Consider the following 13,120-nt stretch of genomic DNA (forward strand, 5'->3'; position numbering starts at 1 on the left):
TGTGAGAGTTTCAATATCCCAATCTGAATCTAAATTTTTTATTTAAAAAAAAAACTCAGCATTTATTGATTTGGTCAAAATTCCTTGATCAACATTTATTAACTTTTTTCAATCCACATGTCTTTCCACATGCGCATTTATTGATTTGGTTAAAATCCTCTGACAGTATTTAAAATTCCCTCATACAAATAATTATAGATACAATTCGTATATAGTTACTACAGTATTTTTTTCAACTTCTCCCATACACTATGATTAGTGATAAGATTGTTAAATTATTTTTATAAAAAATCTTAAAAAATATAATTTATATATTAAAAAAAATTTAAAATAAACATAAATATGTATAATTATCTTGTGCATAATACGGGTGATTGGCTACTGTATATTAATTCAAACCTCGGTGTAAGTGTAATTCGCATAAAATAAAATAAAAATATGTTATTTAGCTGATGTTAAAAAAAGCAAGATATTTGTCAAATCTGTGATAGGACAGAGAGAGAGATAGAGAAGGAGAGGGGACTTGAGCCACTCACTCTCACTCAGGCGTTTAGAAGAGGTAGGCAAATCATTCCCTTCGAAAACCATTTCTTGGATCAGCCGTTGTAACCTTCCCTACATTCCTATCCTGCAATTGCTGTTTGATACTCTCTTCTCATCTCAAATCCTTTATATATATACACATCTCTGCATACGATATGATATTGCTTATATTTCTGGGTTCTCTTCTTTCATCGTCTTCTATTATCTCTATCCTCTCGTTTTGCTAACATGTTTTGTATCATATATATATAGCAAATTTCAGTGGAAAAAAGGGAAGAAAAAACAGCTAAAATGGCTTTTGTGCAAAGCACAAATGTAAATAGCACCATTTTATGCAAAAAGGGAGTGATTTCTCAGGTGGGTATTTTGTCTATTCCGTTCTCGCAACCCAGGGCCACAACAATTCAAGGTTTCCTGAGAGGTCAGTTGGCACTTTTTTGTTTATTTAGTTTGTAAATTACTTTGAGCTTTTGGTGGTTCCTGAATTTTTTTCCCCCTGTTAGATTACTCTATTTGTTACATGTTTTTTGTTTTTATTTTTTTAATTTTTTTTTTTATAAATTTTTTATCGAACTAATTAGAAAGCTTGTTTGTGGGATTTGACACTTGTTGAATTTCTGTTTTATTATTTTATTATTTTTACATATTATTGGAATAATATAAACTTGGTATATAGGTTTTGTTGTTGGAAGAAGGAATGAAAAATGGTCCTGCAAATTTGGAGTCAAATTAAGTAACCATTATTGTCCTAAAAACATCCTTTGCCTTCTGTTGTTGATAATCATGCATGAGGCATCATCTTGAGTAGCTTCTTTAAAATTCATCAAATAGTCTACCGATTTCAGACTTCGATAAGCAGATATGTCGGATTCTTTTAGTACTCAAAGATAGGATCCTAGGTATGGTGGTATTTTCTAACTAAATATGGTTGATTACAACTGAGTCTACTGTATTATCTGTATCAACTAGTGATATTGAATGAATTGCTTTTTTTTTTATATATATTTTTTTATTATGAAATAGTTTATAAGCTTAATAATGTTACTCCATTTCTTTTATGTCCAGAGCTCGTACTTGTCAGGATATCATAATTGGTCATTGTTTATGGAAAGGAAACTTGAACCCTTCCCAAATAGATTAGAAGGGTTTGTGATTTAGCTTGTTTTATTTGCTTATAAGATGATGTGGTTTCCCTAATTATTGTATTTTATTTGTTTTACTAATGTAGAAAATGTTGACTCCCAAAGCTTATCTACGAAGGAAACTACCCTCTTTCCAAGGAAAATATTCTACAATTTGATATCAAAGAAAGTGATCCTTACAACCCCTAGAAGCAGCAGTCCCTCAAATTCTAATGGCAGTAAAGATGAATCCTCTGACCAAGCAAAGGCATGTATAGCCAACTAGTGATTAATGAAATTAAAGTTGTTTATTTCTTCTGCACCTTGAGTATAAAGTCTGCCTGCTAGCTTCTTGTGTCATGAGCCAGAAGAAAGGCTCTTTTAGATATTTATATTATATTTGTAATTATATATATTTTCTGGTCTAGCGTAAAATCTTAAATTGCTTTACCTGCAATATCTTACTTCACTTGCTGTTTATAGTCAAGGTTGTTAAAATCGGAATCCTACGTTGGATCGTTGGAGGTGTTTATAGGATCGGATCGTAGAATCGGATCGAGAATCGTAAGATCCTACCGAAAAAGACAAATTACATAATAATTTAATTTAAATAAACATTTCTTATAAAGTATACGCAAAATGAGCCTATATTCTATTAAAAAGAAGTGAAGATATTGTGAAAAATATAATACTTCATGTAAAATGTACATATAATATTATACAATAAAAAACTCGATGGTAAAGTTTTTTAGTTCATCAAAAAAGAAGGTGAAGAAGAAGAAGAAGAAGAAGAAGAAGAATTCTATAACAAAATAATTTACAATCTACAATAATGCATAAAAAGTGAAGAAAAAATATTTAACAAAGTTGGATATGAAAATAGATTAAGAACTCAAAAGAGTAGCTTAATCGAATGATAAGGTTTGTCGTTGGCATCCCTGGTGGAGCCACAAAAGAGTCACAAAAATAATCTCTCCAAAAATTGGGATAAAATTGCAATCATCTTACCCTCCTTAGACTCCGTTAAAGCTAAGTTTGTTTTTCCGACTATTTAATTTTCTTAAATTACCACAATATTTGAATGTTTGTTTCATAATTTGTTTTTCTTAGTCTATTTGATTCAATATACTACTTAATTTTTATTATTTATTTTGACCACATAAATTGGTATTTAGACAACAAATATAAAATTTACAATAAAATATGTAATATAATACAAAACAAAGCTTGTAAATTAGATTGGATAGGATCGGATCCGGATCCGGATTCTACGAACCTATAAGATCCCACTACCAGGATCGAAAGATCCTACCTATAAGGAGTTTTTTACACGATCCGGATCGATTGTGCTCAAATGGATCATAAGATCGTAGGATCGTAAGATTCGGATCGGGATTCTGATAACCATGTTTATAGTTTATCATTGACTAACTGTACCACAAAGTTGACTTAGAATTTATGTACATGGATGTTTCTTTCTTCTTCGGAGGGGGTTGTGTAGGAGGGGTAAAGCATGGTACAACTACAAGATTCTCACCTACTGGAAACACATTCTATGAAGCATTTTCCTATGCTTCTGAATATGTCCCTTAAATTTATCTCTATACGCACCACATGCATTATAATTCTTGTATGTTATGGAGAAACTCTTGTACAAATAGTTGATAGAAGCTCCCTCCTATCCTATCAGCTATTTGTTCGCTTGACACTAAAAAATCTTATATTTGCTGTCATGGATAAGTTTTTGTCCCTGTGTTGCACTTGCTATGCTATGTGCTGGTGGTATTAGCGTGTAAGGTTCCCAATTAATGCTAAAGAATTATTTACAGCAGTAAGTTTAGCGAACACTGATGATAGCTGAAAATTTGAGGGATTGGACAAATATGTAGATTATATTCTATGTCCAATAATCAGTTGCCTAAAACTGCAACTCTATAGAATTTGAATGCTTAATGGAAGACTAATCTCATCATTGCTGAGCTGTTTAGTCATTTGGACGTAAGTAGTCACATCAGTTAATCTTACTGCAGACACCATTCGGATACACAAGGAAGGACGTTCTATTGATTGGACTTGGAGTTACTTTGGCTGGCATTGGCCTGAAAAGTGGATTGGAGGTATGAAGTCTGTGTTCTCTCATATCTTTGCTCCAACTTCTTTTAACCCTTGCATCTTCTTTTTACTTTTGGAATTTGACTCCATTCTTTATTCATGGAATAGAATAGACTCAATTGTTAGATACAATTTGACAAACTATCTGACCAATTATTTGGTTGGATCTATGTGTTTAGTTAACTCAATGAAATACACAAACGAACTAGATAACATTCTTGTTTGCAAAAAGGGCTCTGAATCTACGAGAAAGATAGAACCTTAAATCTACAAGGAATAGAAATCTCTTAATATGATTGATCAAAGTTGCTTTACATTAGGTATTTATAATAAGCAGAGTCTTGGAGTCAAAGCAATTTAAAAATTAAGAAACAACCAACTAGCCTAATTCCTGGGAAACAAGTAACCTATAATTAGGAAAACAAAATCAATGCAAATTATCTAATAATTCTAGGATATTCATACCAAATTACAATATTCCTAATAAAATACTAAAAATGAAAATATAGAAACTTCTAAAATCTTGTCCTACATCATTAGTAATGCTTGTAATATAACAATTTTTGTTTGCAATATTATCATATTCGAGCTGGAGAGAGGAATTAAAAGTTCATAATATTTCCTCGGATGTGTACATGGAATGTGTGGTAATAGTGCATTAATACCCTGCATACCGAGTGTTCATTTCATACTTCCATTATGTAATTGGTTGTTTTTTGCTGTCTTATGCAGTTTTTTGGAGTTGATCCCTTACAAGCTGGGAATGTTGTTCAGTTGGTCCTAGTCTTGGGCCTAACAGTTGGATGGATTTCCACATATATCTTTAGAGTCTCAAACAAGGAAATGACTTATGCTCAACAATTACGTGACTACGAAAGCAAAGTTATGGAGGTGAAGTTTTTTTTTTTTTTTTGTTGTCATATATTGCATTGCTCTTGTTTTCTAGACATTACATGCATATTGTATTCAACGTATAAACCAAATCAATCCTTAAGTCCCATCAAATGGGGTTGGCTACATAAATCTTTCTTCTCTGCTTGACTCTATCAAAGGTCGTTGCGTTAGTCAAATTAAGGAGATTCATATCTCTATTTACTACACTACCCCACGTCAATCTAGGTCTGCCCTTTCCCCTAACACTTTCATTTACCATCACTGCATCGCATATTTTCACTATTGCCCCTGTTGGTCTCCGTTGTATATAACCAAACCATCTCAATCTATTCTCTCTCAACTTATCTTCTATTAGTGCTACTCTTACCCATTCTCGAATATACTCATTCCTAATTTTGTATTTTCTAGTCTTGCCACACATTTACCTTAGCATCCTCATCTCAACAGCACTCATCTTATCTATATGTTGTTTCTTAGTTGCCCAACATTCCGTCTCATACAACATCGCTGATCTAATAGTCGTTCTATAGAACTTTTCTTGTAGTCTAGTGGATACTTGTTTATCGCACAGTACTCCAAATGCACTCCTCCACTTAAGCCACCCCACGTTAATTCTATGAACCACATCCGCTTCAATAGGGATATCATTGGGTCTTAAAGCCTTATTCAATTTCATCTTCTTAAGTGTAATCTCCACTTCAAGGTTTTTAATTCTGCGATAGTTTTCTTTATTACTTGCTACTTCCTCCCATTTTGACCTACCTCCATGTTCCTCATTTAACAACTTTTCAAAATAGTTCTTCCACTTCTCCTTAATCTCTTCATCTTTCACCAACACCTTAGGATCTTCACCCTTGATGCACTTAACCTGATAAAAATATCTTATTTTTCTCTCTTATCGTTGCAAGTTTGTATATTATCTTCTCTCCCTTCTTATTATGTAGTCTAGTGTATAGGTCATCATAGGCTTTTAACTTAGCCTCTCTCACTACTTTTTTGATTTTCTTATTAGCCAATCTGTAGCTCTTAAGGTTTTTCTCAATTCTATCTTTCTACCACTTTTTAAAACACTTTTTTTTCATCTTTACTACCTGCTTGAACCTCCTCCCTCCACCACCAAGTTTCCCTAGAGTTGAGTCCCTTGCCTTTCAACTTTCTAAGAACTTCCCTTGAGATTCTCCTCATACTATTGGGCATCGAGTTCCATATAGTGTTAGCATCATCTTTCAAGTCTCAAGTACCTTCTTTATCCATTCTATTCTTAAATATTTTCAGTTTATCCCCTTTTAGGTCCCACCATCTCGTCCTACGACGCCTACTATCCTTCCTAGCTTGGTATTGCCCTTTAAAACATAAATCTAGTACCAAAATCCTATGTTCAGACTTCATGCTCTCTTCATGAATCACCTTATAGTCGCTGCATTTTAGAGTGTCTACTTTTTTTACTAGAAAGTAATCTATTTGGCTCCTAATTGACCCACTCTTAAAGGTTATCTAATGCTCTTCTCTCTTCTTATACATAGTATTGGCCATCACCAGATTAGAAGTCAACACAAAATCTAAAATACTCTCTCTAGCCTCATTTCTATCACCAAAACCATACCCACCATGCACCCTCTCACAACCTAGTTTATCTATTCGTACATGGCTGTTGAAGTCTTCGCCTATAACTGGGTTCTCTCTTACGGGGTATCTTCTATAATATCTGATCTATTTGTTTTTAAAAATCTCTCTTAGTCTAATCATCTAATCATACTTGGGGGGCATATGCACTAATAACGTTCAGTATATTCTCTCCAATAACTAATTAACTAACATAATCTTATCACCTTTCCTAATGACCGCAATTACGTTTTTTACAAGACCCTTGGCAACTATTATTCTTACCCCATTCCTATGTATGCAAGCTATACTAGCTCTCCTCCTAATCATGACACTATAATATAGTTTAAAACCGGTATCCTCTATTTCCCTAACTTTCTCACACATCCACTTAGTTTCTTGTATGCAAGCTATACTAGCTCTCATCCTAATCATGACATCTACCAATTCCATTTCTTACTAGTTAAAGTTCATATATTCCATGTGGCTACCCTAAACCTATAGTCTTGAACTAGTTTCTTTGTAAACCTTTACCCATTTTCACCGCACCTAGGCATCGATATGCAGCGCCCCTTGCTCACTTTTTGAAACACTCAAATGCAGGCGCAACGCGACACTTAAGGGGAACGACCTAGTATTTAATCGATTCAAAGTAGGATTCATTTTCATAAGGAATCCAAGCGGTTTTTTTACGTGTTGACTGTCAGCTACTTAACACACAACCTTCCTCCTTTATCGGGCTTGGGACCAGCGGAGTTGTTAAACAACCCCGGCAAAGTTATATTGTATTCAACTTATGTGGAACAAAATTTAAAGAAAATTCATATTTCATGCATGCAAATAGTTTTCAGCTTGCAAACTTTTCAATTCATCTTCTAAATGGTTAAAAGCAATCATTTTCTTTGTCATGTTTGGACTCAACAATTTTTTATATAATGTAGAGAAAATACAATTTATTAAAATGTAGTCCATTTCAAAGATGTCGTATCCATATCTTTTTTTCATTACATGTCGCATCCATAGCTTATTCAGTGAGCAAAGTGGACAGAAAAAAAGATCATTTTTTATCTGAGTGATTTGACTTATATGATATATCCAACTTGTTAAAATCCACCTACTCTCCACCTACTTCACCCACTTAAACCTACTCCACTAAACCTAACCCACTACACCACTACCACCTCACCTACTCCACTAAACCTAACCCACTACACCACTACCACCTCCACTTCACCTACTCCTTACCTACTACACACTCACCCTCTTCTATATATAGGAATCATGAATCATTGTAATATATATCAATATACATCAATCAACAATACAATCATTTCTCTTTATACATTAAATTTCTACATGGTATCAGAGCAATAAGATTTAGGCCTGTATTTTTTTCTCACCGGCGGGCAGCCGGCCGGCAACTTTGCCTTCGCTGCCCGCTGGAATTTTCTACACATAGCTTCGAGTTCTTCGCCATCAACGGCGGCAACATACTCCCTGAAAGAGAGACAGACGACACGCCTTGCAACTCGATCCACCTGTAGCCTCATCACTGCCACCACAATCCCTTTATCGGTCGACAATGACCACGACGACTCGGTGTGGACGATGACGTGGGTCCCAACCACGGATGAGCAGCCAGCGCTCCTTCTGACGGGGTCACTGGATGAAACGGCGTGGGTATGGAGCCCCGATGAGCTCACAAGCGTCGCCACCAACAAGTTTGCAACCATGTTGCACAGAAACACCCACAAAATCACTGTAATCCTAGTCTATGCAGTCCTTGAGTGGATTCTCATCTTCCTCCTCCTCTTGAACCCACTCTTTTCTTTTCTGATTTCAAAGTTTGCTCACTACTTTGGACTCAAACCACCCTGCCTTTGGTGTTCAAGAGTTGATCACATGTTGGACCCAAACACTAGTAAAAGAAATTCCTACAGAAATCTTGTCTGTGAAGCACATGCCACTGAGATTTCCAAGTTGGGTTACTGTCCCAATCACAAGAAACTGGCTGATCATCCCCAAAACCTGTGCAAGGATTGCTTATCCACGCACCCAAAACACGCCGAGAATTCCATTGAAATCTCAAGAAGGATTGGCTTCTTCACATGGGTTAGTGAGAACAGACTTGAAAATGGTGACAAGATCAATTCCAAATGTTCATGCTGTGATCAGAGCTTGAGCAATAGCAAATGGTGTAGTCAATCCAACGGCCCAGATTCTCCTCGCCAGTCACATGCTTGAAGCTTCTCTTATGGGGTTCTTGCTATTCCTCTTGTTGATGATAGATAGACTACACCACTACATAAGATCACTTTAAACCCTCTCTTTTTCCTTTCTTTTTATTTTAATATTCACATCCACTACATTTTGTCTTTCCGTGACAGTTGCACAATCTCTCTCTCTCTTATCATACACAGATAAACACATTGTTTTTATTATCACTTCCTCTCACTCTCTCATAAAATAATACTCCACCTCTTATGGACCCGACAGACCCAGACTCAAAATCAATTATTTTTATTTATTTATTTTTTTCAAATCATTTTTAATCCTTTTTAAATACCCACTCTCCAATAATATATCTTTTGCAGGGGCACTAACCCCAACTTTGTTTTGAAACAATCACACTGATGTTTTTCATATAATCCATCTACAAATATTTTTTATCTATTTTCTTTATCCCTTGTTTTCTTTCATTTTATTTTTATTCTTAAACAAAACACTACCAAACAAAAAAAAAAAACAAAAAAAAAAACAAAAAAAAAACATTTTACAAACTTGTCATTTCTTCATGCCGGGGATCAACCCCGATCAGAATTTTACACCAAAAAAAAAAAAAAAAAAAAAAAAAAAAAAAAAACACAAAACACAAAACAAAAACAAAACACACCAAACAACCACATCCACAGGCGGGATTTTTCTTCTCTACTCTGCCGCCGGTCTCTTTTTCTTGCCTCCATCCTGGACGGCCCTTGACGGTGCTGCCTCCGTGTTTCCCACGCCACCGAGCACGTTCACTCCACCCTGCTCCTCCACTACAGCATATGGTGGACCTCCAAATCGGAACATCACGGTAGCCTTCCGCTTCAGCTCCTTGTTTTCCGCCTTCAGCACACTTATCTCTGCTCGCGCATCCTTATACATGCGCTGGAGCAGAGCCAGTTGGCCGTTTAAATGCTGCACCTCATTTGTCCTACTCTGCAGCCGGTGCGACAAATTTGTGACTGCCGTCATCGTCTCCACACAGGACTTCAAAGTATACTGATTGGCTTCAATGTCAGTTTGCACTGCCATTTTTTGCTCCACAGACCGCATAGGAAAGTTCAACGGAGCAAACCCTGGGGCGCTTGGTTGAGGTTCACTGGCCCCCGCACCAGTTATCTCTCTTGTTGACTCGTTAAGGTCTGGAAAGAGAGTAAGCAGACCACGGGAAGACGAAGCCATTTTCTGGACAACAGAGTATTACAGAGTATCTCTCTCAGAAATCTCTCTCAGAAAACAGAGTGTTACAGAGTATCTCTTTCAGAAATCTCTCTCAGAAAACGAAGAGTTTTTCAGAGTTTTTTCTAGCAGGTTTTTGTCTCTGCTTCCAAGCCTCAGCCTCCGCTTCGGTTTATAAAGACCATGACAAAGAGGCCGACACGCGTTCTGTCGATCACGTGCATCGCCGCGTGTCTGGCGCACCTTTTGATGGCACGCCTTTTTATGGATTGGGCACGCCTTTTGATGGCACACTTTTTGAAAACATGGGCACGCCTTTTGATGGCACGCCTTTTTATGGATTGGGCACGCCTTTTGATGGCAGGCCTTTTGAAAGATTGGGCACACCTTTTGAGGGTGCGACTTTTTAAGGGTCCTACAAGACTCTGTAAACTGTCCCGACATTGATTCCGGTTAGCTCCTTCATGGGTCCGACAAGACTCTGTAAACTGTCCCGACATTGATTCCGGTTAGCTCCTTCATGGGTCCGACAAGACTCTGTAAACTGTCCCGACATTGATTCCGGTTAGTTTCTACAAGGGTCCAGCAAGACTCCGTAAACTGTCACCACAACTGTCACAACATTGTCTGCTACAACGGTCCGACATGACCCCATAAACTGTCTTCTACATCGGTCTGACACCACCATACAGTGTCCTCTACATGGTTATGACACCCCCATACAGTGTCCTCTACAACGTTATGACACCACCATCCAGTGTCTTCACCAATGGTCTGACACGACCATACAGTGTCTTTTATCCTCTTTTATTTTTATGTATTTTCTTGTTTTGTTAATCTCTCCAAACTCAAGTTGGTTAGTTCCTATCCCCCTTGAGTTTGCGGGGGGCTGTTAAAATCCACATACTCTCCACCTACTTCACCCACTTAAACCTACTCCACTAAACCTAACCCACTACGCCACTACCACCTCACCTACTCCACTAAACCTAACCCACTACACCACTACCACCTCCACTTCACCTGCTCCTTACCTACTACACACTCACCCTCTTCTATATATAGAAATCATGAATCATTGTAATATATATCAATATACATCAATCAATAATACAATCATTTCTCTTTATACATTAAATTTCTACACAACTATTCCTTTAGGAAAAATTCTAAAGAGAGAAACATAGCAGTAGTGTAGGTCTCATTATATTTTTCTTGATAATATATTAGAATTGGAAGAATAAAATTCTTATATTTAAACCAAATTACTTATCAAAAAAATAAAAATATTTCAGGAATCCAAATCATCTAGGAGAGATGCTCACATACTTTCTTCTCTTATTGTTTGAGACTCCATTGGTTTTGTTTTGGAAGGATTTGATTAGAAGGCCAATTAGATGTTGCTTGATAGTGTATTAAAAAAAAAGTAGGGGCTATAGACAAACCAAGTAGTGTGTTTTTTGGCTTGAAAATTTAATGAGCTTCAAAACCTTTGGAGCTAGGAATGGCAACGGGGCAGGGGCAGGGACGGGGGCGGGGGCGGGTATGACACTCCTCATCTCCGATCCCCGACAGTAAAAAAATTCCCGTCCCTGCCCCCGATCCCCGGCGTGGAGTCCATCACCTCCCTCGTCCCCGTCCCTTAACGGGGATCGGGTTTCTCCAATCCCAAAAAATTCCCGACAAATCTGTTCAACACACGCAAATACAAGAACAAAAAAAAAATAATAATCTGTATGTATAATGCACGACAGATCTGTTCAACACACACACAACATATATAATATTGTTCATCAACAACAATAGACAACAACAGATATAATATATATAACAATTTGAAAAAAAAAAAAAAATTCATCAATCGACAACAGATATATATATATATATATATAGAAGGGGCTTCACGATCTGTCCGTTGACCAAGACATCGATCGGACCGCGATCTGTTCAGATCGGTGGCTTCACAGTCCTTGTCATGGTCCTGGCTTCACGGTCACGGTCTTGGTCCTAGTCCTGTTCAGATCAGTGGCAACGGAGGGCTTCACGGACGGACCACGATTCATGATCTGTTCAGATCGGTGGTGGTGGTGGATTTGGATGATGTTGACGATGATAAGAAGTGAGAGAATGAGAGAGATTTGCGTGAGTGAGGGAGGGAGAGAGAGATGAGAGAAGCGGTGAGACTCAGAGAGATCTGAGTCAGTGAGGGAGAGAGAACTAAGACATGCGTGAGATTGAGAGAGAGAGAAGTGAAAGTGAGATGAGGTTTGGTTTATATATATATAAAAGGGGTAAAATAGTAATTTTATTTCGGGGATAAATGGAGACAGAGACGGGGCCGGGCCGGGTACAAGGCTGGGACACTTATCCCCGTCCCCAGCCCGAAACTAATCGGGGATTGATTTTTGAATACCATTCCCGTCCCGTTGGGGATATTTTTCTGGGAAAACCCGCTTAAATCGGGGTTGGGAGGTCGGGTTCCTGTCGGGCCGAGTTCAAATTGCCATCTCTATTTGGAGTTGATCTCAAACAAGCTTCAATTAAGTCAATCACGAGCCGATTTCAAATAGCTTAGTTTCTTAAATGGTTCAAAGTGCATATAAGCTTATTAAACCAAATGAATTTTAACTCAAATAAACTTTTAACTAGCTGGTCTCAAATAAACCTCTAGTGAACTGATCTCGAATGAATTTTAATGAGTCAAACATGAGTAAAACCCGAGTATCTTGGTTTGTTTTACAACCCTATGTATCACCAAGTAGATGTTGCTATCTTGTGTTGCTGAAATCCGCTTAGTGGTTTGAGATAAAAGATGTTTGAACAGCTATTGTATTTTTACATGCTGGTTCTGCAATTAATTTAATTTTACTTCAGCCTTGCTCAGATTCTTCACCTTCCTCCTTAGGATCTACTGTTTTGCTGCCTTTCATTCCAGAGGAATCCTCAAGCATGTTTAGCCAATTGTCAATCTTTTAAGCCATAACCATTTTTTGGGTATGATTGTTCTGCGCACAAAATTTGGTCCTAAAATTTAGAACTTTAAATATATTTTTTTTCTCTGGTTTTCTAGAAGCGATTGGAGGGCTTGACTGAAGCAGAGTTAGAAGCATTGCTTGAACAAGTGGAGGAAGAGAAGAGACGCCTGGCTAGTGGCGAGCAGATCAACTAAAACTTGTACAAACAGGAAATTTATACACAAATTTCATAGAATGATGCTGATTAGATTCCATCATCATCGTTATGGATATGTTACCTTTGCGGTATAGAATCTGAAAATTGTTCAGCAGCTAATTTGTAACTAACTACAAAAAGTTGGTTATTGTTACCCATTTGAGAGGACAGAGAGTTGTACCAATGGATTTATAGTTGGAATTCATTTGGAAGAAAAAGATGACATTAGTCAA

General features: G+C 37.0%; 1 protein-coding gene across 1 annotated transcript; it reads left to right on the forward strand.

Annotated features, from left to right (window-relative positions):
* Nucleotides 1-415: 415 nt before the first annotated feature.
* On the forward strand, nt 416-13,120 carry LOC114303984 (uncharacterized). Its single transcript, XM_082866788.1, has 6 exons — nt 416-559; nt 796-964; nt 1,772-1,932; nt 3,695-3,781; nt 4,509-4,667; nt 12,787-13,120. Exons 2-6 carry the CDS (start codon nt 835-837, stop codon nt 12,883-12,885), a joined length of 636 nt encoding a protein of 211 aa, XP_082722914.1. The 5' UTR covers nt 416-559; nt 796-834; the 3' UTR covers nt 12,886-13,120.

Source organism: Camellia sinensis, chromosome 4 (genome assembly GCF_055761805.1).
Source record: "Camellia sinensis isolate YWXY chromosome 4, ASM5576180v1, whole genome shotgun sequence".
Classification (NCBI taxonomy): Eukaryota; Viridiplantae; Streptophyta; class Magnoliopsida; order Ericales; family Theaceae; genus Camellia; species Camellia sinensis.